Source organism: Aythya marila (assembly GCF_965140915.1).
Source record: "Aythya marila genome assembly, chromosome: 19".
In the NCBI taxonomy this organism is placed as follows: Eukaryota; Metazoa; Chordata; class Aves; order Anseriformes; family Anatidae; genus Aythya; species Aythya marila.
In genome coordinates, this window is record NC_139060.1 from 748462 (window position 1) to 773183 (window position 24722).

General features: G+C 49.3%; 1 protein-coding gene across 12 annotated transcripts in view; it reads right to left on the reverse strand.

The window, feature by feature from the left end:
• EXD3 (exonuclease 3'-5' domain containing 3) overlaps positions 1-24722 on the reverse strand; it is a 307765-nt gene that overhangs the window by 57278 nt on the left and 225765 nt on the right. The window contains exon 21 of one of the 12 annotated variants that reach the window (XM_082775658.1): positions 13623-13749. The exons of the other annotated variants lie outside the window; for them this stretch is intronic. Within the exon in view, the coding sequence (XP_082631784.1) occupies positions 13744-13749 (6 nt within the window). The 3' untranslated portion in view covers positions 13623-13743. Of the gene's footprint in view, positions 1-13622; positions 13750-24722 lie in introns of those variants that run through there. 12 annotated transcript variants of the gene reach the window in all.

A 24722-nucleotide genomic window follows, 5' to 3' on the forward strand; every position in this document is an offset into this window, starting at 1 on the left:
GCCGATGGCTCTGGGGGTCCTTGCCAAGGACCCACGTGTGGCACAGTCTCTCAGCTGACAAAGAGTTTGGGGCTGCGCCCACTCCTGCCCAGCACCCCTGAGCCAAAGCAGCCATTAATTAGTCACTCAGAGTAATAAGCAAAGTGAGGCCACAGGAGCTGCCATGTTGTCACTGGAGCCTGTTGGGCTCCCAGCACAGGGTGGCTATATGCAAGGAGACTGGGAGGCTGGTGGAGCCCCCAGCCAAAAAGTGTGGAGGTGGCTTGGTGAAGACAGCAGGGTCTCCAGACCTCAGTCAGTCCTGGTCTCTGCCACCAGAACAGGTCCCCAGTGAGGATAACATCCTGCATTTACTGCTACAAGCAAATGAAGATGAATGAGAGAAACCGCAATGGTGGAAGCACTGTTTGGGCAAGCAGAGCAGAAAAAAACAGCCAAGACATCTCAGGAAACAACCCAGCGACAGCATCTCACAAGCTGAAAAGTCTTTTGCAGCCATTTCAAGTTTTCAGGAGTTTTTTGCCACTGAGGACTGCCCGTGAAGGGTGGCTGGGGGATGCTTTCCCTGCAGGATTTTAATAAGCCGTGGGTGCACATCTGGGCTGGTTTCAGGTCTGTTGCATGTGGGGGAAGCCACACATGTGAGGGTCCCTGGCTAACAGCGACCTGTGCTGTGCAGAGCCCCTGGCCACGTCCATCCTGACCCTGGGCTCTCAGAGCAGAAGCCAGGGGCTGGCCAGAGCCGCCCTTCCCTCTGGGCTGTGTCCAGGTTCCCTCCGGGCTGTGCCCTGGTGTGTGGGTGCTGTGCCAAGCCAGGAGGGTCCCTGCATGCACCCCGTGCAGCAGCCTCGCTGCCTGCAGTGAGGCTCATCTGGTGCACACCAGTAAAAGCTGCCTGCAGTATCTCAGGCCAAGCCCCAGTGTCCACACAACCTACAGTATGTCTGGCATGGCGACACCACAGCAACCTGCTTGTGAAGATATGAGATGAGCACTGATGGTCTTGGAGCCCAGTCGTTATCTGCCTCCGTGGGGAGGCTCTGCTGTTCTCCAACTGCTGCCACGGGGAACAGAGGGTCACTTTTTCTGGATGATCTTTGGTTATGTTTGTGATACGAATCCTAAAAGCATTTTGTGTGTACAACTATAAAAGGCTTCCCTAGGGGGAGATAAGAATTGAAGACAATTGGCCTTAATGATGTTGGAGAGATTTATAGGATGCCCTTAAAAGGATTTATTGGAGTTTTTTTTTTTTTTTTTTTTTTTTTTTTTTTTTTTTTTATGAGGAAATAATTAGCAGACGTATCTGCTTTTTGTTGCCTTGCTTGTTTACAGCTTTAGTGAAATAGTTTTCTAGGATTTTTAATAAAGTACATTTCTGCACTGTTGGGCAGTTAGGATCTAAAGTAAAACATTCTAATTTCAAAGAGCCATCAGCAGGGCAGGGAGGCAGCACCAGGTGTCTGATTGTTTGGCACCTGATAGTGGTGTAACATCAGGCACCTCAGCTGGAGGAAATGCAACATGGAGATTTCCAATTGGGGTGGTCTGGATTTCCTTGGTACTGCAGTGCTGGGCACCTGCCCCTGAAAGCCTGGTGACAGCAGGAAACCTGCCTGAATTATTGTGGTCCTGCTGAAGATTATTGTGGCTACAGGGAGACAAAGCTCCAGTCTGTCTTTGGAATGCTCTGGGAAATCTGACGATGCCATGGGATGGATGGGGATGTTGTAAGGGATGTGCACACGGGAGCAGGGATACAGAGGGGCACACATAAATTTGGCCGGGGTCACAGCTATGGCAGGGATATGTGGGCTGCCCTTATTTTTAGGGTCAAATCTTTCAGAAAAGGAGCAGAACATTAGGAACAAGATGTGGAAAGCAGTTGGTGAATGGCAGGGCTCTGAGAAATGTGCATACAACTACAGTGTAGCCCAAAATCCTGGAGGTGCCCAGATTTATGGAGACAGCAGCTCCCTGTGAGGGAATGGGCACCAGCTCCCACCATGCAGTTGTGCTCATTTTGAAAGATGATAGGAAGAAAAGCAGCTCAAGTGAAGCTGAGAGCACAGGCAGGCTGCAGGAGGGCAGCACTTTGCAGGGCAGAGCAGCATGCACAGCATCCCCAGAGCGTGGGTCTGCAGCAGCACCACCAGCTCCTGGGGGCACACCCTCTCCCCATGGCTCCCTTCCCAGAAGCTTCTCTCCCCTCCTCCCCCCAGCCCTATGCCAGCATCCCTGCCTGGCCCTGCAGGTGCCAGCTATGCCAGCTGGCATCTCCTGCATCTCCCTCTGCATCCTGGGCCAGCTCCATCTCTGTGGAGAGCTTCCATCGCACCTGGGTGAGGATTTTGGGCAGCCCCATGGATGGCCCTGGGGAGAATTGGCTGCACAGAGCCATTAATGGGAGGGAAGCTGTCAACTGATAATCTCAAAAAGGGAATAAAAGGAATATAACTATGTGAAAACCCAAATCCAGCCCTGGGGAAAGCACGAGAAGGCCAGCCTGGCACCTCGGGGCAACACCGTGCTCCAGCTACCGAAGAGACTGTTCATTCAGACAGGGACCTTCCTGGTCCAAGCCAGGGGTGCTGCTGCCCCTGGCACCCAGGGACGACCCTGCCTCGGACCAGTTCAGGCTCTGGCGGAGTTGGTTTCCACTGGGAGGGTGAGAGAGTGCATCCTCATGTCAGCGAATGGTAGATGAAAATATGTTACTGGAGATTACAAGGTCTGCGAGAAGCATCGGAGGCTGGAGCTGCACATGCTGGGTCATTACTGGCTTGTGCTGCTAATTGGGCATGGACTGCCAATCCAGACTTATTCCAGTGGAAAAAGAAATCTCCCTTGCTGCTTTTTTTTCACACAAGTCAAATGTTTGGCACCCTTAAAGCTTGTATAAACACTTCAATGTTGTTGCACTTAAAAGCTTACAGTGCCATTCTGCAGTTCATTAAGAAGCAGAGAAAACCGACCCTCATTGTTAGGCCCGGGAAAGCACTGTGCTGTTTCCTCTTGCCATGCAATTCCCTCTGGCTTAAACACTCACAGAGCGAAGGAGCAGCTGCTGATTCCATGGGCACCAGCCCTACTTCTGTGCTGCCCAGGCTACATCTGCGCTGTGATGCCTGGTCATTATTAATGGCTTACTAGGCAATCCTGGACTTCTTATCATCGTCCCTGACTCCTCTTGAAATCAGACGTGTAGCTCTAACAGATGAGCTGTCCTAGGGCTTACTAAACAAAACCAGACTTGAGAATATATTTCCAGACCAGAAGCACCTACATTTCTCCCGTTAACTTTCACAGAGAGATGGTGCAATCACAGAGCAAGCAGGTCTCTAGAAATGGGTAATGCAAACAGAGAAGTTGCACGGAGAAGCACCCAAATAAGCGGCCTATTTTTAGCACAGGTGATAAATGAGGGCTCCCACTTTTTCAAAAAAAAAAAAAAAACACAACTCAAACTTCATAAAATAATGAGCAGATACTGTGAACTTTCAACATTTGCCCAAGTGACCTGCGAGTGTTGCTCTTTGAGGGAGCAGGCTCCTGAACACAAATGCTTGCAGAGAAGCAGACCCTGACCCCTGCGGGTCACACATCCTTCTGGCAAGCTTTGGAGCTCGGATCCTCCCATTCCCTGAATGCACAGATGGATGAAGCACTGCTGTCCCCAGAGGATGTGATGCTCTGGCAGTGCCAACCAGCAGCTTCTACCTCCGCAAGATGCCCCAGGACCGGTCCCTGATGCGTGTGCTGCTGGCAGGGACCCTTCCCATGGGATGCAGAGGGGATGCTCCTGAGTCCTGCCTGACACACAGGGAAGGCCAAACCCCTTGGCACGGCTTCCTCAACAGGGAATCCCATCCTGGGTCCTGGGCATCCTCCTACAGACACAGACGCTGCCGGGAAAACAGATGCTGACGAGTCTTCCATGTACTGTGGGAATCAGCCTGGCTGGCTCCTTGTTTTTTATTTGCAGTACTGCAGATAAGAAGCCCAGGGTGTTGTGGGAAACAGGAAGACCTTATCTTCCATCCCAAGCCACTTCTCCTGCTTTCTTTTCTTTCTTTGCTTTCTTTTCACTGGCTTCTCTGATGCTACATGATACGGGGCCACCGAGAGGGCTTTGTGCTGCCCGAGCCTCTGAGCAGCACTTCTGGAGGCATCACTGAGCACCCGATTTTGCCTGGACTTTATTACCATGATAAACTTATGGGCAGATCACCAAAAACGTGGCAGGAACTCCCTGGACAGGGCAACCCCAAGTCTTGTGGGTACCAGGGACGAGTGCAGGTGACAGCTCTCCCAACACAAGAGATTTTGGAGAAGCCCACTCACCAGTAGGCAAGGGCCATGCCATGTGCAGAAGTATCAGTACCTGAATCCCAGGCAAAAAGAATTAACTTCTCGTGATCTACTGGTTTTAGTAGTAGGCAGCATTTCCAAAAAAACACAGCTACAACCCTAAAAAGTGACAGGTCTGAAGTCTGCAGGCAGCACTGCAGACGTGGTATACAACATGTTGCTTATCCCTCCAGTCCTTGAGGTTCTGATGCACCCTTGGAAATGTGGCAGCTACGGTCAGATTTTCAGTAAAAATATGACTGGACTTCATTCACTTTCATGCCTACTGAGCACTTTGTCTAGTAGCTACAGTGTGGACTGGAAATCAATTGCATTAGACAGTTTAATAAAGAACATACTGGTGTTATGGCATTAGAGCCAAGATTCTCCCAAATCGGGACCAAAAGTCAGTCAGTGAGGCTCTGCTCTGACTCCGTATGGAACGTGAGCTGCAGCTCTGTCTCTCCATGGCTCCCCAACTGAAATTAACCCAGTCCACTGTTATCCATCATGTTCGTTACCAGCCTTGTGGATGTGTCTTGGAGCCCAGGCAGTGATACTGCTGCTCTAGGCTTTGTATGAGCAACAGACAAGAGGAAGGGCTCAGCCACCTGCCAGCCTCAGGGAATGTCTCACGCAGACGTTTCCATGTTGGCTGTAGGCACCTGAGCTTGCTTGCTGCTCCCAAGCCAGCTGCAGCACCATGGAGCTGCAAAACCTGCCCAGAAGGCTAGATGAGCTGCCCCAGGGCATGAGCACATGCTGGGCTGTCTGCTTGGTGACATTTGTTGCCAACTCCACAGCCAGGAGGCTGCTGCCCAGCAGAGAGAGTCATCCGCTTGGCAAGAGTTACTTGGGACCAAAGCTGCTTTAAAAATGGCAGTGTGGACCCTTCTTGTTGGACAGCCTCATGTGGAAACTTTGCCCGAAGCCCCCGAAGCTGAGCCCTGGGCGTTATGTCCCAGTGATGCTGGAGCCCAGCAGTGGCAGTGCCTGTACTGGGGGCAGGTGCCTACCTCTGGCTCCCAACACCGAGGACGCTCCAGCACTGTGCCCTGCTGTGGCCCCAGCTCAGGCAGGGATGAGGGATCAGCCAGGACCACTAGCCCCAAGGAGTAAACCTGAGACTGAAGCTTTGCCCTGGGACCACAGAAATGTGGGCTTTTACTCCTATGGCCCTACATCTCTTTTGGATGCTCAGCACAGAGGACTCACAGGCTCTGGTTACTGACTGTAGCACAAAGTGGTGGCTCTGAGGCGCCAGAAAGCATTGAGATGCTGCGCTGTACAGATGGTGGAGACATCTCTGCTTGGGTCTGTCCTTCACTAAATAGACACCAGGATGGAGCTGCTGGGGGAGGGATAGTGGGGGCAGACACTAGAAAACACCCTGAAAAGCCCTGACCCTGGTAAGGAGAGGAGAAGGGGATTAAAGGGAGGGATTAGCAGGGGAAAAAAAATGAAGGTCATCCTTGGTGAGAAAGAAACGAGGCAGCGGCAGTGGAGCCGGCTCTGCCCCCTCCTCGGCTCCCAGCAGCACGACAGCTCCTTTGTGCCTCCAGTGACCCAGGGATTATGAGTGTGGGAATGGGGTCCGCTGGGGTACCCCGCATGCTGCTGCTGGTCCCGTGCTCTCACAAAGGCAAGAAAAAGTCTTGCGGGGAGAAAAGACTTGGAGAAAATCACTCCCGCTGTGACTTTGCGTTTGGTGTTGGCAATGACACTGTGTGCTTTGGAAGGAGATGTGAGCAGGAGAGCTGAGAAGCATCCCCAGCCCTGTGTCTGTATCAAAGCACACAGGAGTGTGCTCACCAAAAGCAGAGCCCTCTGTGTTTTAAATAAGAAAATCGGGTAAATCAGAGATCAATGAGTCTGCCAACCAGTGGGAGCTCTGTTATTGGCTGGGCTGGTGGATTTGGTGAGATGGCTGATAGCATTCCTCACTGCAGGTGTGATGCATCACAATCCTGTTGTAGGGATTTAACTCTCATCCACTGGAAATCTCAATGAGCAGCCTCCCAAGCCCTCCATCTCCTTCTTCTCCTCCTCTTACCTGGCCGAGGAGACAGGTTGTGCCTGTGCCCTTCCAAGGGTGTTGCCCTTGAGGATCTGCATGATCCTACCAAATGCCATCTCCATTGGGAGGAGCTGGTCTCCTTTCTGTGCATTCCCTCACTGCACAACTGCCCATGGGGGAGTTGTGGGATCAAGGATGGCGTACCTCTGCACTGCTAGAATTAAAGGCTCCCTGTGAACTCTGTGTCCCTGCATCCCTCTGGGGACACAGCCATGGGGCACTGCTGCAGGAGGGGAAGGATTTGGCCAGAGATATGCCATCCCAAGAAGGAGCCTGCTGCACTGCAGGCTGGCCCTGAACGGGCTGGGAGGTGGGGATATACGGATGTGCTCTGCTGCACCCGTGGACTACACCAGGGCCATCCCTCTGCCAGCTGCCAACAGCAGCACCCAGAAAGTCACCACATGGCCATGTCAGAGAGACCAACACACAATCAAGGACTCTTTAGGAAATGTCTGATGTTGTCACCCCAACAGTGCTGGTGAGGAATGATCCTCACCTTAGGGAAAAAATGGATGTCAGTTCAAACAGTCCCCAAATGTAACATCCCACCACGGGAAACTCCAGGCTTCTGTAAAAACAATTAATCTTGGTTTTCTGCATTAGTTTTTATTTTTAAATAATCCAGTGCCAACCAAGCTGTTCTTCATGGAACTCTGTAACACATGGGTCTTGCTAGACCTGGTGGGACCAGCAGCTTGCACTACTGGGGCAGCCACTGTCTCTGTCCAGAAATGGGCATCACATTTCCCAGCACAACCCAAATCCACCGTCGCCTCCAGCTCGTCTTTATAGTCCATCAAGTCAGCCAAAACCCAGAGCAAATCTCTCATTAAAAACATAAATCCAAACATAAAGACACTTGAGGGGATCCGTGCCATTTTATCAGGCGATGTTAACTCTTCTTGGACACTAATTTAGTGTGAAATTGAAATCACAAGCAATACCAGCACTGGAATAAATGTCCCAACTGGATATTTTGGTGTTTAATTTAGTATTGCAATTAAATGGATCATTATCAGTTGATAAAGTGCCAGAAAAATACAGAACAGATATAGTGGTTAAGAAGTGAAATTTTAAACACATCAGACTTTGCCTAGAAACAGATTCCCAAGAAATAGAGTGCCACTCTAATGAACAGGTATTACTCCAATCCAGCTCCAAAGCCGTTAGTGTGCATACTCCTCCTTAGGCTTTCAAATAACTCCCATTAACTCCAGGAGATCAGTCCAAAGGATTAATAGCAAGATTAACTGAAGTCTGGGCTGCATTCTGCAAAATGGAAAGTCCTCTGTAATTGATCAGCATCGTTACAGAGATAATCACAAGGATCTTCCTCTGTGTACCAGTGAACAGGGTGACTTCTCCACTTAGATTGCCAAGTATTTTCCAGCTATGGCATCACCCAAATAACATCTCCCTCCTCCCCCACCCCAGGAATTCAGTGAGCATAGACATAGCTACGCAACTAGAAATTCAAGAAATTAGTATTGCTTTTTGTTAAGTATATTGAGAAACTGAAGAGTCAGAAAGAAAACACACAGTGCAACTAGCATTTTCAAAGGATATGGTGCAGATGGTTCTAGGACACTGCTGTGCCACAGGCACTGACCTCTGTGGCTCCTGGCTGTGTGATGGCACTGGGTCCTCCTCCAGCTCCCCAGCAGGACAGCTTGTGAATTTGGGACCTGGTGCTCAGGGAAAATCTGGTTTTGCGTTTGCCTGTGCTGAAACTTGGTGCTCAGCTTTTCTTCCTCTCCACACCTGCCCCCAGGAGGACATCAAGCCTGTACTTGTGTTGGGCAAAGCTCTCAGCAAGAGCTTCTCCAGCTTATTAAGTGTGTAGCTAAACCTAATCAGAATAAAAATATTGAGCAGTGAGCACAGAGCATAAGCCTTCTTTCCCTCTTTCTAACCCCCCCTCCTGATTATATTTAAGCTGGTGACTACACAGAAGGCACCTTCCTCCAAGAAAGATAGGAGCATGGTTTGACACAGCCAGCCCCACCAGCATCCCCAGCTTTCCCCTGGGTGCCACTGTCCCAAATAAACCCTATGGTGCTGTCCCCAGCTGAGCACACAGTCCCAGGTGTCACCAGGACACCCCTGGCTGGTGGCAAGTTGATGGGCACGGCTCTCATTTCCCCAAGGAGAGATAAGATGATGCTTACTTGGAAACTACGGGCTCTCTGTTTACTTCATCTCATACATGGTGACTAATTCCACCATTGAAAGAGTTGACGATGATGAAAACAAGTGGAACGATCAGGAAGGAAATTAAAAATAGCCCTCATGTGGCACTGTGTCAAGTGTTCATGTTTAGATTTTAATTTTATTTTATTCCAAGTTTCTTTGATAAAATATTTTCCCATGCTGACTACACTTGGAACGTCCCCTCCATCACAGCATTCCTGATGGATGAGCCACTGTTGCAGATCCTATGCCAGGAGAGCTGTATTCTCTCCACTCCATCATTCTCACTCCCACATCCACACCTTTGGGACCTGGAAGTTATTAATCTTTGTGCATCAGCTAGGAAGGTACCTCTCAAGGCAGAGACATCATCTTCGAAGCATTATGGAACAGAAGCCGAGTATCTAACAGTAAGCACGAGACCGGGACCACATCTCTACTTGGCTCCTCCACAGACTGGTAGTAGGTGAACATTTTTGGCTGGGTGGTTCTCCAGCCAAAAGGTCCACTGGTATTGATAGAAAGCGGATGGCTGGCTCTGAGCACAGGCTGGCTCTCACTGAGTGAGGGGATGTCTTCACCTGGGCTTGGCAGCATGACTACGTTCACGCTGTGTGGAGGGAAACAGCACGGGTCCTCACACCCAAAGGGGAAGGCTGCCAGAGGCTATGACCCTTCCCCAGGCACTGCCACTTGCAGAGGTGCTGCAGAGGACAGTCCCTACCCTGCGCCCAGGCCATCGAGAGCCCACCTAGCCTCCATGTGTGAATGCTCTGAATAAGCTTTCCTACTTTTTCCAAGTTTTGTATTTCTTGCAAAAATTTGAAACAAACAAACAGTCTGATCTTAACATCTTTGAAACTTTTTTTAAAAAACAAACAAACAAAAAACCAACAAACTGCAAATATAAATTAAATTTTCACTTTGTCTTTCTCATCACAAGCTAGCCTTTACGCTTTCTTTCTCTTATTTTTCTTTTTTTTTTTCTTCCTTTTCAAATACCTTATCCCAGGAGCAGGTTCCAAGTGTGAGCTGCCAAGGTTTCATTATGAAAAATTACTGAGTTGCAAAAATAGGAAACACCTCTCTTTCCTCAGGCTCCCACCATTCATTTATTGCTGGTACGGGAAACAAACATTTATAGCCTCTCTGTTTAGGGGATGTATTAAAATCACATTTGTTAAATGCTGTTAAAAGAAAACTAAGGGCAGAGGGAATCTTGAAAAAACCATTTACAAGGAAAAACATTAGTCACACTGTTTTGTTTACTTCTGTGGAGACCCTCAGTTGTGCCCGTGTTTCGGTGCTAAATGCTGAACAAGCATGATGCCAGCAGGTTTTTTGCACTTGGCCTTACACACATCTCAGCTTGGCCCCCATTTCTGGCTTGATCTCTGCTAGATCTGCACTTAGTTTTCTAATACATGAGTAGCATTTGGCAGATCAGCACTGGGCAGCAGTCTGTGCAAAACTGCAGGTCGTTGTCCTCCCAGAGCACGTGTTGGTGACGGTGCTTGGCGTGCAGGGTCCCAGATGGTGGGCACTTTGCACGGAGCAGAGACACTTTGCTCCCAGTAGGACAGGTGGATATAGTGGCCACATACATCAAAGGTAACTTAAATGTTCTCTGACATGGCAGGCAGGTGAGTGGTGACTAGTGATTTCTGGGAAGAAGGTCTTATGTACCCAACAACAAAACTGCCTTGGCAGATTAGTGGGACAAGACCCATATTCACACACAAGTACTGCTACCAATGCTGCTGCAGTCGGGACACACCAAAGCTCTCACTGACTGTGGGAATAGAGACAGAGAGGCAGCCTCAGCCAGTGCCGAGACACATCAGGGCACTCAGCTGGGGACCAGCATCAGCCTCTCCCAGTAAAGCATTTATAACAGAGCCAAACAAACCACTGCTAAGAACGATGGATGTTGAAGGCTGTACTGGGTGAAAGTCTGTGCTGGAAAGATCCCTGACACGTTGCAAGGATCTTGGCTTCAGGTAAAATTGCTGTTTGAGCTCCACCTTGGACAGCAGGAGCTCTGGCTGCTGCAGCCCAGGTCTAGGGCACTAGGGATGTGCTTGTGTGTGGTTGGTGTGTGAGGGGTTCCCCTGCCAGGCCAGGCTCCTGCTGCAGGCTGTTCCCACTGCCACCTCCACAGATGCTTCTTGTGACCAAACCTGTCTGGCTGTTTGGACTGAGGTGGTCTTTGCCTACATATGGACCCATAACATCTTCCTTTCCAGTGGGGGGATGAGCACCTCTCCTCACTCATCACTCCCACATGCACTAGAGAGAAAGGAGCATTCTGAGTGCCAACGCTGCTCCACTTTGGATGTTTGCTTTAGGGTCCCAGGAGGGGTCTTTTCTCCCTGTAGGCTGCAGAGGAGCATAAATGACCCATTCTCATGGAGACTTCTCCACCATGGCTGGCTGAAGCAAAGCCATGAGACCTCCAGCCCAGCTCTTTTGGCTACACCAATGACCTCCACTCCATATTACCCATCTACAAGACCTACTTCAACCCACCAGCACGGCTCCCCATGTCTTAGCACAGGCTGCTTTCACTGCATACACAAAGAGTCAGCGTTGACCTTCCTTCCATCAGAGAGGCACCTCTGGATGATGGCAGCTTGGCCCCAGGCGCCAGCCCTGGAGAAAGACTCTCCCTTTAAGGAGAAAGGCAAAGCACTTTGTGCACAGATTTGTGCTTGTTTTGTCATGGGACACATTACCATGAACCCAAAAGAGGAAGGAAAAAGGGGGGGGAGCTTTTGCCTTTCTGGTGGGAACAGCATTTGAGCAAACTTTGTTTCCCTTGGGGAAAGGCACCAAAATAACAGAGGAAGGGGGGTGTGTTGGGGGGGGGATGAAACTAAAAAGGCTACGTAATCTGCCTGGGAAAAAAAGCTCTCCCAGCAGTGCTTGTGAGCCTGTCCATCCAACTGCCACACATCAAGGACACGTGGGAGAAGAGCAGGGTGCTGTTCTGCTGGTGGTGGCACACAGCCTGTGTGCTGGGGACCTGGCTCATTGAGCCGAGACATGTGCTGATGGCCACAGATGAACCTCGGTGAGGGTCCCACTGTGGGGTCATGGGTGCCAGTCACCCCTTTGGAGGCTCTCTGAAGGCATCTGGGGGATTGGACTAAGATGATCTTTCAAAGTCCCTTTCAATCCCTAACATTCTGTGACCTGTGATCTGTGCAGAAGGAAAAGCATGCGGTGGGGAAATGAGGGTCTGGAGAATTTGCTTGTTTGGATCACCCAAATGCCAATCTGGGATGGCCACCTGCAACCTGGCCTCCTGCTGCCCAGCCTCACCATGAGGCTGCCCTGCTTCCACCTGACTTAAGCTTTTTACTGTAATGCCCAAGGTCAGCCTTTGAAGGCATGGCAGGCAGGTGGCCCTGAGTGGTCCCTTAGGCAGCAATTGAGGGGAGGTGACACCACACCACTGTCCTGATGGTCCTTGGCTTCTGTGATGGAGCATCCCTGGAGCAGCCACACAGGCTCTAGGGTGGGTGCTATGTCAGAGCATACAAGGCCACCCACAACAGCAGACAGTTAAAACCTCATCATAACCACACTGGTAACATCATTTATTTTCACTGTGGTGTTACTTTCCTTGAGTGACATGGGCTAGGAGCCTGCAGGAAGTGTGCCAGGCAGGGCTTGTGTCTGGTATTCCCATGTAAGACAGAGCTTTCTGATCTCCGCCTGTCTGTGTCAGGGCCAGCAAAGAGCAGGTTACATGCTGCTGAGCTTTCCCTGGAGAAAACTGCAGCCTGGGACACTCACTGCACCCCACTGCTGGTGGACTGGCAAGGAGCAAAATCCAATCAGAACCACAGCAGGGCCTTGGTGGGCAGCACAAGGCTGGAAAATACAGTATCTTGCCCCTAAGATGACCGTAGCCAACAGTGAAACCTGCCCCAAGAGCAGAGCAGCAGCTGGGCAGCTGTTATCGCGGGCCATGCAACCTCCTCCGTGCACAAATGAAAAGTCTCCTGTCTATTCTCAGCTTGCCCTGCTCCAAAATCCACAATGACTAATCCCCTATCAGCAAAACCATTCCCAGGCGTCCACCACTTCCCTTCCACCTCCGACAGCACACTGGGCACTGCTGGGTGCGGGAGAGGAAGAGCAGCCCCACGGGCACCAGTGACAGAAGTCACCCATGGCCCGGGGCCGGCCTCATTCATCGGCTCTGGTCACGGCAGGGACACGTCATCTGCTCCTCACCACATCTCACTGGAGTGATGGTGCGAGCCTCCTGCCCGCCCGTGCTGGGAGCTGGTCAGCAGGACTGCACAAGGAGGCAGATCCCAGCCCTCTCTTGTACACTCCCAAGGACAGCTAAAATTGTGAGGTCGAATTAGCGGGCAGTATCCCCCATGAAGCTACTGCAAATGCTCTACACTCAAATCATTACTTTAGTAGGTAAAATGTATAAACCCAGAAGTGACTCCTATGTAATTCTTGTCTGAATGAATTGTATCTTTGCCATGTCCTTCGTGGGTTAGGAGAGTGCTGAGAAACCATTTTGTTTTATTAAAACATCCTTATCTTCCTATTCTTCCCCTACATTCTGCTTGGTGATGGTTTTTCAGTCTCTCTGCTCAAGTGTCAGCAGCACTGACCACGAGCTCTTTGTGGCTTATAAAATCCTACCTTATATTTTGCTTGCCCCACTTGCATACATCTTGCTGGCTTTACTAAGGCTGCAGCTCTGTTTTCTAAAGATCCTTCCTTGACTTAAATAACTCATCTGAAACTTGCCATTTTACCCTCTGCATTTTATTGTCTGAAAAGTTCCATACTGCATGGAGGAGAAAGAGGCTGTGTAGGGAACTGTTACAGGCACTCTATTGACTAGATAATTTTTATTTTTTTAACATTAGTATTAGCATTTTCAGTACATCAGTTCATTAAAACTCATAAGTACTTGGTGAAATTTAATAACAATTACAGCAGTATGTAAACACAGAAACATACAGATGCAGGACATAACACTCTCTCTGTCTTTCTACTGTAGGGAGCTCAGGAAGTCTCTCTTCATTACTTTAAGCTGAACAGCACCCCGAACCTGCAGACCAGCTCATGCCTGACATCTGTCCTCTTCAGAACTGAAATAAGACATACACAAATAAAGCAGCTGTAGCCAAAACCCGGAGCCCTGTCATTTCTGTCTTTTAGAGGAATTAGAGACTGGAAGGCTTTTAGTGCATTTTGGCTGTTTCTTCCATGACTTCTCTTCTCAAAATGTGAATGATACGTAACCCTTAGCAGGTGCATTCCTAACTCTGTCATCAGAGGGCACAGGAGACACAAGAAGTGGAAGACAACCTGCAGGTCTCCAAAGCACAGGGCACACCTAAGACATGTCACCTGATGAAGAGAGGCTGAAGAGTATTGTCCTTAAATGCCTCCATGGGAAGCTTTGCTGTCCGTTCATCCAAAAACCTGGCACAGCACATTTCAACTACAGCGCAGGAATCTGCATAAGTGTGTTTGTAAGCTCAGGAATGTGTCATGTGTTTCCTTCCCTTATCCAGCAGGTCACTTAGATGCACAGGAAAATGGACATGGGACTCACTCTTGACCAGTCTCCAGTGTCTGGTTTTTGTCACAGTGTTATATTTGGGTACTTACTATTTTTTTTTTAATTATTTTTAATGAACCAAGCCAGTTTCTTTTCGACTACTGAATTAGGATTTGGTATTTTGCCACAAGGCCTTGCAAAAATGGCCTATTAGATTTTTGCTTTCTGCCTTTGAGGAAGTCCTTAAATGGCTGTTTCAAAATTTTTCCTTAAAAAGCAAATAAAATTTCTGCCCAGTTGCCTTACTGTGCACGTGTTCATACAAGCTTGTTGACTTTTGTTCCAACTCACATCCTGCAACCCAGCCTGTAATTACAGGACTCTCTGCCTGTGCAGGTGGTGCAGTTATGACCAGAAAACAATGCAGCTGTGTTTCAACACTGAAATGAGAAGGGGGAAAAGAAAGCTCTGACTTTTAGGAGGTGCTGGGATGCAGCAGGAGAATTGGAGCCTGGCTGTGTAGATGGGGAGGAAAACTGAGTGGAGTAGTGAATTGTTTGGAGCGACCCGCTGCGAACCTGTGCCCTGCTTTCCAGCCCCGCAGGTGGGAGGCTCGCTGCCGCTTCCAGCTCTGCTGCTGGGCTGAAGAAAGCCACCAGGGCTGGCTGCAGATGCCGACCAGCTCTGCCATCTCCTCTCTTCCAGGAGCTCTCCCAGCAGCATGTGAGCGCCCAGCGCAGCCTTTCCTCCTGCTTACTGGCACTTAGCTGCCTTGCTGCTAGTGGAGAGGGAGGTGGTGGGGCTGCCAGTGACAAGTGACAAAGGAGGCCAGGCTCGTGACCAGGAGCTGCAGTGTCACAATGGCTTTGCTCCTTCCCCTGCTTCCCCCTGTTCTTTGCACTCTGTCACTCAGCCACCACTCATGCCACTCCCCTCGCCTGTTTGCCTCCTATCTGCAGCATGCGGCTGGGCCAGGCACTGCAGGACGGGATCTCCTCTGCTTCTATTTCTGCCCAAGAGGATGAGCGCTTTGCTCTCCCATGCAGAGAGATGCAAATGGACTGCTGTTGAAGTGGGGACAGAGAGAGAACGGCTGGTGCATGTCCCTGCTGCTGCCTTGCTGTGTGAGTCTAGCACCATGCTGCTGACTGTGGTGGTCTCAAAAATTTGGGTGGTGCTGCGTGCGCTCAGGTTGTGTATGCACTGCTTCCGCAGCCCTTGGAGGAGGAGAAGCCCAAACCCGGTGCAGTGCTGGTTGGGTCAGCAGGTGATGCTGATGCAGCTTCACCACCTGCAAGAGGGAAGAGGAAGGAGAAGAGAATCGCCCTCCTGCTGTGCCTGGAAAGCAGCATGGCCACTCGGCCGCTCCGCTGGGTGCTGGCTGCAGGCACGTCCCTTGCACTCAGCCTGTGCTGGCTGCACTGCGTCAGGGAAGTCCTCCCCCCGGCACAGCCCCGTGCTCTGATAAAGAGTTAAGACACTCTCAGAGGCGGTTCTGTGAGAACATTTCTCAGAGGGCAGTGCACTTTTATTCGAAATAATTTTCCATTCCATTTATATCTATATAATAGGAGGTGGCGCTGGGGTCCGAGTTTTCCATAGCCCCAGACCTCATTTCCCTAGCTGGGCTTGACCCCTGCTCAGCTTCCCCAAGAATAACAGAGAAAAGTTCAATGGAAGAGAAAGAGCTGTGGGTCTGAGCTCCTACTGCTTCCTCATGATTTGTTAACAGAGCAAACAGAATATATACATAGAATAGAATATATACGAATGCAGGAAAAGGCCTGGGAAGAGATGTACCCGGAAAGCAACAGCAAAGCAAGCACAACTGAGGAAATCATGGTGCTTGCTGCAGCTTCATCTTGATCCTGTAGCACTACACTGCTTGATACTTGGATATTGGAGAAATTATGGTTTGATACTTTGACAATGGAGAAATTATAATTTCTGTTCAAAATGTTTTGATTTTAAAAACTAGTTTTCATTAAAGCATTTTGATGAAATACAACATTTGAAAGAATTTTGTTTCTTGGCTTGGTGAATGAAGCTGGGGACTACAGTTCTGGACAAAATACGTTTTTATGAAGCAAGAACCAGAGGTGGTGTCGGAAGCCAGTTTCAGACACTAAGCGTGTTTCAGAGGCAGGGTTTGGATGGCCTCACAGTGACCTGGCCCTCGGTGCAGGCTTTCAGGGACAGTCCCCGCCACAGGGACTGTCGCCCTGAGAGTGCTGATGCACAGGGTTCCAGTGTGGGGCTTGCGCTGTGGGCACTGCAGCATGGTTTCTGCTCTCACCCAGCTACCTCCTGCCATGCAGAGCCACCGCTTCTGGCACCTCAACTTTAAGTGTGCTGGCTTCTGACAGGCTCTGACCCGTCACTCCAGAGTCGTGTCTCCTGGATCCTTCTGAAGACCTGATGGGGTGCATGGCCAGCTGCATCAGAGGAGCTCCTTGACAACCTCTTGAGAAAGGCAGCACCTCATGAAAACCCCAGCTATTTTTTCTGCAGTGTAGTGAACAGCTTTAGTCATGAACGAGCGTGCCTAGTCTGCACCCCTGAAAAGACCGGAGGTGATTTCCAGCTACACTGAGCAGTGCAGCCTGTGCCCTTTTAGGAACATGCTGCCCTCCTGCCCTGCCCTTCCCACACTGCTTCCTCAGTGCCACAGGACTGCAAACCATAGTACCAGGCCACGGGGACTGGTGTGGGACCAAAAGGTCCTTCCCTCAAAAGCTACTTGGACAGACACATGCCATGCATGGGGAACTTTTCCTGAATTCAGAGAGCTACAGGAGTTCAAACCACTGGCAATTTGGGTCAGTCGCACTTGGCTCTTTGGTCACCCACCAGATGAGAACTGCATCCCACCTCCCCATGCCAGCCAGGTTCCCTCCCCATCCCCCCCAGCTGGGGTCTCCATCAAATGCAGGCCCTTCACTCAACTCATGCATTAATCATTTGTCATTGTTAGCTTCCGCAACTGCCTACTGCTCTGTTCAACACACAACCAGTGCTATGTCATGGTTATTGCCCTAATCAGATACCAAAAGTGCCAACCAAGTACAGAAAGCTGCAGCAGTGACAATGGCCAAATTTATGAGGCATTGAAACAGAGTGAGAGAAAAAGAAACTGTAAGGTATATGTACAAGGAACAAGCAGGCAGAAGTGGGAAAAGAGAAAAAGCCAACAGCTGCCTACATGCGATGCTTTACAGCTCCGTGTGATGGGGAGGACTCCGCTGTCCCCATTCTTCTGGTTAAAAGAGAAAGAAAACATTAATACTGAGAATCAAAGTATAGAGACCTGAGAGTTTCACAAAACTGCTGGGTCCACAAGAGCTTCCATCATTAATATACTTGTTGGGATATGCCTGAAAGGGAAACACCTGGAAAAGTAGAGGGCATGCCTACACCACAGTCAGATGACAAAGAGGGGATGCACCTAAGCCGTCATTTAATTGTCCCAGGCCCCAATAACGGGAGGTAGGGCCAGGCCCTGCACACGTTGCTTGGCGCAGCTGCTGTAGGCAATGCAGCTTTGCCAGAGGCAGGGCTAACAAAGGCCAGCTGAACCACATGTACCAAACCTGAGACAGCAACTCCCAAGTGCCCTTTTAGGAACCTGCTACCCTCTTGCCCAGCAAAGCCAGATGAGTGACAATCAGTTCTGACAATGCTTCAGTATTGCTTCACATCCAGTTTTTCACTCGCAGCCTCAAAGGACCCCACAACACAGAACCACTCCATTAAAGCTGTACCAGAAATTGCTAAACACATAAATCCCTCACCAAGCTGATAAGAGGATTTAACGTGATACTTTCAGACCTGCCTACCTTCCCTCGACTCTGCAGCAAGATACATGGTGGTGGTACTCAAAGGTATGATAGTCACTATGTGATGTCAGAAGACAAAATTAATACTTTGAAGCAGTTATAATCCACAACGAAAAAAAAATCCTGCAGTCCCACAAGCACTGTCTTATCTTGAAAATGTCTCCAATTTGCTCCTCTCCAGGCTGTGTGCTCTTCTTCCCTACAACTCCTGCAGCTCTGTTTCTGCTTACTGCTCAGGCACAAAAGTGCAGTGAATATAGAGCAGAGTGACACCCAGACAAATGATCCTGCACTACTGAAATGAGACTTTGGAGATGTTTGTACATACGAGTTTACATCTGGTTGCTGCTTTACCCCCTGATTTAGGAAGCTCAGCAGTATAGCGGCATAACCACACAGTGATTAGCATGGAGCCAGCTACAGCAGCTTAAGCAGTTTCCACCACGGTCTCCCTGAAGGCACAGCAGGTTACAACCACATTACTGGGTTTGGGGTACAGAAAGGTGTTATGCATTTCAGAGTTTTCAGTAACTACACAAAAGTGCAGTTTTAGATTCACAAAGTGGAAGAGAAAAAAAATGTTCTTGAGTGCAAAGGGATTCTTTTCAGATGCTGGGACTTGTAAGAGTCAATGCCTATCTTAAGGCTTGTGTTGCCTGTAACCCCTGACATCTCTAGCTTTTCTTTGGGCAATGTGGTGCTGGATTGACTCACAGATGGGAAACGGGCTTTTTCCATTTTCTGCTGGTTCACTGAAAGACAGCCAAGCCATCCAGGGGCACCTGAAAGTGTCCCGAACCATACTTGCTACCCAGAGACAGGGTGCCCATGTCCAAAGCTCTGCGAGCAGCTCCACAGCCAATGCTGGGGAAGAACAAATTGGATGTCACATTCCTGCATCACCCCAAATCGCAGAGAGGGCAACAGCAGCAGGAAGGGAGAAGTATCCAGACCCCACCCCAGATGCAGCTTCTCCCTTTTCTAGATCAGTACAACTCCCCCAAACCCCAAAGCCATGCTACATGGTGAAGAACACCCCACAGTGCTGCTCTCGGGAGGGAGCCACGCACATCTGTGCTTTTCATGCTATGGTCATCAAGTTGGCAGCAAAGTAACAAGCACTTCTCTAAACTTCCTAAATGTCAAGAAAATATTTACAGGCCCCACTTCTGCAAAGCATGCACACCAGCCCAAAGGGCACACATGCACACTTCACTGGGTGCTGTCTGGCATGCTTTTCACAATGATTTTTATTAAACATTTGTGGTTTTCCTGCTGAAAAACCCAGCAAAAGATTAATGCCAAAAAGTGACTCCTCTGGGGCTGAAACTGTCAGGGAGCCAGGACACAGGGAAGTAAAGCGCCTTCATGTCCATTCCTTCCCCAACTTATTTTAGTGCCAGCTAAGCAAGAGCCAGCCTGGCCAGACCTGCAGCATGTCTGTGGGGGGAATCTGTGTTGACACTGACCCCGCTTTCCATGCTCTGCAGAGACAGAGTAGACCTTAGGCCCACACACATGAATGTTTCACCAGCAAGTCAATTCATGTAAAAATATTTCCCACGTATGCATTTTTTTTCTTTAAAATGGGATTGCTATGGTCTCTCATTTTCTCTAGGCTGTAATCATAACTTTGCAATGCTCCACAGCTGTGGAGATCCTGTGCTGGGCATTGCGGTGGGCTGAGCATGCAGCTCTGTTCCTGGTAGGCTTCCAGCAGAGCTGGAGCAATGCCATGATGTGCCCAGGACAGTTGGCAGGCAGGTGGGTGCCAGGACGAGCCACGTCCCCCAGGCCCAGTATGTGCTGCAGTGAGCTCCTCCACCAGCCCTTGCTGCTGGTGGCACTGCGAGGAGCTGAGTGTTGTGCCCTGCTCGGGCAGCCCTGGGGCTGCAAGTGTTGCCCCCACCTGCTTGTAGGAGGGCAGTGCTTTACCACAGCATGATCTGTAATTTATTTCCAGATTCAACTATAACACTTAAATGAAGGTTTTCTAATGAGCTGTTTAAATAGTAATTAGAGGCCAGCACTGAAGAGGGAGATAAGTCTTGTGGGTATCTCGTCCTGCAAGAAAGGACCTGATAAGAATGAACTGAATGATTTTTCTTCTGGGATCAATTCCAAAGAGCAATTATCCCCTTGATACCATGCTGCTTAAACAGGAACAGATTGCAAAAACACTTGACAGTGGCTGGCGATGAATGGACCATTTTCCCAGTGTTTGACAAGGGAAGGCTGAAGGCTTTCTGCCAGTACCTGAGATAGGAGGTGACCCAAATGGTGCTGATATCACATTTTGTTTACATAAAATAATCATCTTTTTTTTTTTTTTTTTTTTTTTAAAGCTTTGCATAGATGAAAGTATCATCAGCAAGACAAGCTTCATTTCCTTACTGAGATGATCCCATCTCTATTATTCAAAGTTTTTTAATTTTATTTTTTATTTTTAAATTTCAGGTGCTGGGATTCAGTGACTTGATAATGCTGACCAATAACCTGTGTGCAGGTTTTTCACTGCTCTGAGCAAGATGCCTCATAGTTTGCTAAAAGTGGCTCTCCCCGTAATTGCATCAAAGCTGCTCCAGATGAACAGATGAGCTGAGCTGTGACAATTGTGCAGGACAACATGACTCACAGACTTGGCTAAAAACTTACCAGTTATCCTCTGATGTTGTCTGAGAGTTAAGTAAGCTTGAACATTTTAATAGGCTTATTTCTCACCACGCTACTGCCTCAGGTGATCCTTTGTGTTGCAACACAAAATACCGTATCATGGGATTATTAGAAAAAAGAAAGGACCGTGCTCAAATCATCATTTTCTGTCACACTCTGCCAGTGCCAATATCTGGAAGGGACTCTACAGCAAATGGTGCAAATAGCAACAGATCTATGGCAAATGGTGGAAACAGCAAAAATCCAGGATGGATTTTTTTAGGGTTGGAGTATTACTATCTGCAGTGCAGCATAACTGCATGGTAAATGAAGTCAAATCCAGTTGGAGGCCGGTTACTAGTGGCGTTCCCCAGGGCTCGGTGCTGGGGCCGGTCCTCTTTAATATCTTCATTGATGATCTGGATGAGGGGATCGAGTGCACCCTCAGTAAGTTTGCAGATGACACCAAGTTAGGTGCGTGTGTCGATCTGCCCAAGGGTAGGAAGGCTCTGCAGGAGGATCTGGATAGGCTGCACCTGGGGTTGTTCAGAAGAGAAAAGGGGGCTCAGAGGCGACCTTATTGCTCTCTACAGGTACCTTAAAGGGGGCTGTAGCGAGGTGGGGGTTGGTTTGTTCTCCCACATGCCTGGTGACAGGACGAGGGGGAACGGGCTAAAATTGCAGCAGTAGAGTTTTAGGTTGGATGTTAGGAAGAACTTCTTTACCGAAAGGGTTGTGAGGCATTGGAATGGGCTGCCCAGGGAAGTGGTGGAGTCACCATCCCTGGAGGTCTTTAAAAGACGTTTAGATGTAGAGCTTAGGGATATGGTTTAGTGGGGACTGTTAGTGTTAAGTCAGAGGTTGGACTGGGTGATCTTGAGGTCTCTTCCAACCTAGAAATTCTGTGATTCTGTGATTCTGTGATAACTGGGAAATATAATTGTAGAGCAGGACACAGACAACAAAACCCTGGTGTTTACATGCATGTAAGGAATACATGCAAGGGTGCAACCACAGGTTTACAAGCATGTGACCTGTTTTTTTTGGGATTCAGAGCCTCCTTCTCATTTCTAGCATGGTTTCACTCCTGGCATGTCACACCTTTGCTCCTGTGCCACCCTTGTGTCTTGGCTCTAGGTCTCTCCTCCCTCCTATGTGCACACTGCACCCAGCAAGAGTTGTGGAAGCTTCTCTCAGCCAGCCCCACACCTAAGCTTACCATGCCAGGCTCTTTTAGGTCTTCTCTTGTGTGGCAGCATCATCATGTCCCTGACCTGCCTTCAGATTTCCCCACGGCTCTCATCTGACTTCATCTGCGGGGCCATGAACCAGGAGGAACTATTACTGCATGGAACAACCACCTCACCGAGCTGCGCAAAGCAGAGCTCAGGCCTGCTGGGCCAGTGGCCTGCTCTGCATGCCCACCAGCCGCTGCAGCTCAGGGCCCAGGTTCATGGCAGGGCTGTGAGCGTCTAAGCTGCCTGCAGCTGAGAGGGGACCCCTCAGAGGTCCTGGCCCTGCACCCCCTTCTCAGTGCCTGCTCACACCCTTGGGCTAGTCCTGGCCCAGCCTCAGATCTCATGGGAGCCATTTGGCTTGCAAATGTGGAAATACCCCCCCCACATCTGTCCCCCCCCCCCCCCCCCCCATTTTTTTTGTGTCAACGTTTGCTTTCTGCCACAGCAGTGCAATGAAGTGGCTTCTTCTGCCTATTTGGCAGCCTCAGCAGCTGCTCGAGCTCAGCAGAGCTCCCCATGGAGAGCTGGGTGGAGCAGGACCACCTTTTGGCAGCAGTGACGTGTTAAAATTAGTCAGGTCATCCCATGAAATCACATCCTGTGAGAGAGCAATAAGAACAGGCATGAAAGAGTGAGTCCTCCCCAGGCTTCAAGACCAAACAAGTTCAGGACACTGGGGGATGCAGACGGCACAAGTCACAACATCCCACATCAAAAGCAGGATCTCTCTATTCTCTGTGTTCAGAGATCCTCTTCGATCTCTGTATTTGGTTTCTACAGTCTGTGACAGACTCCAAATCTAACTGTGCATCACACAAAATCATGCAGTGCTTCTACCGTTACTGTCTGATCTTCTCCAGAGTACCTCCCGCTCCTCCATGCACACCTTCTTCTGTGTCACTCCTGTGAGATCAGAGGACTCAAAGGGCTCCCTGTGACAGCGTTGCCCTTCCAGCAGCTTTGCTAAGCGCTCTGTCCCCTTTCAGCCTTCCTCTGCCCCCTTTTCAGTGACTCAGTGGCTTGCTAACACACTGAGGCCTTTCACAACGTTAGGTTTGTGAGATTCTAGGTGAATGTCAGCTCCTCATGTGGAGCAGAAACCCAAGCTATGCATCCCTCTGAACATCACTCCACTATTTTTTGCTTATCCTGAAGGGCATCCAGTTCACTGTGCACAATTTTCCCCAGCTCCTTTGTTTTGATAATGATTCCCAATTACGGGTAATTACTAAATTTCATTAGCAATTTCTATGTTTTGTGCCAAGGCCATTAAGAAAAATATGAAACTACATCGTTTCCAAGGCTGACTTTTGAGAAATCCATCTAGCACAGTCCTTGCAGCCCAGCACCTTCCTGCTCCTTTACTGAAGACTAGACAACTCGGATATATCCTGTCTTCTTTGTCAAGAAGATCAGGTTTTTTATCTACCCTGGCATCATTTACTTTCAGAAAATCCATATCTCATCTTATCCATGTTCTTAATTATTGTCTATTTTAATGTTTATTCTAAGGGTTTGCATACTAATAGATTCAGACTAATAGCCGCCTACGTGCCAAGAACACATTCTCCCTACCCCAATAAATAGACCTCTATTTGCTGTTCTCCAGCCAAACCATCCAACACATGTGGTTTGACAGATTTATTACAAAAACTTCTTCCATGACTTCAGCTTTGTGCCAGTCCTTTCTGATTTCTAGTGGAGAAGCTAACTGGTCCTACCAGCTTGCATGCTCAAGAATCCTTGACTGCTGCTTCCCTTTCAGTTGTGGCATTTCCCATCCCCTTACACTGCATGAGTCATCCTGCATCTGCCCCCTCAGCCAACATCTCCATTGCTACCTAAAAAACAGGGCAAAGTGTTCATTTTATTTCCAGACTATACTTAGATTATCTTTCATCTCTGTCCCATCCTCAGTGCATACCAGCCTCACTTTTTCTTTCCTGCTTCCCTTTCCATTTATATGGCTGGAAAGTTTCCAATAGTTGCGCAACCCGTCTTTTGCCATTTCCTTTAATAACCTTGACAAGGTTGCCTTCAGCCTTACTTTCAGACTTGTTTGCTTTTCTATCCAAGTTAAAATCTCTTCCTAGTACTGGTCTTTCCTCCACTGCCTGTGGACTCCCTGATCTACTTCAACAGCATCCTTTCCTCCTACCCACCAACTCCATAACCCGATTCCTGCTCCCACGGATTCTCAAGTCCCTACCTTACCACCACGGGAAACCAACAGGGCTTTCTGTCAGCAGGGGGGATCTGCTGTTGACTCACAGCCTTCCTGGTTGCAAGGCCATGGGCCATCCTGTTTGTGTTTGGCCAGGGGAGCAGGAGAGGTTAACCCCACTGTGGACCTAGTGGGTGGGTGGTGGTGTCCTGCTGCAGAGAACAATGCTCAGAATGTGCTGGTTGGCAGCACCAAGGGGGTGCTGCCATAGTCCTGCATGCCTTTTGCCCACTGCACTGCAGGGTCCATACCAGAAATTATACGAGTAATTTGGGCAGGTGCCTGCACCCACTCCAGATGGCCTAGTGTGCCCCCAGGGACCAGGTGAGATTCTTGCAATCAAGCAAAAGTTGATAATGACAGTTTTTAGGTCTCTCCTTTCAGATACTCCCCAAAGCCATGAAGGGCTCTGCTGAGCTGTGCAGCACAGAGTGCCTTTGGTGCAAACCCACAAATATCCACAAAATTGGAGGAAAGATGTAGGTGGGAGGAGGAAAACCCTAGGAACGTGACCTGGGAAACATCTCTGCATTAGTGTGCCTTGCTGGAGGAAGAGTGCCCTGGTCACCACGAAGACCTGCTGTGCAGCAGCAACACTGCCAGAGGG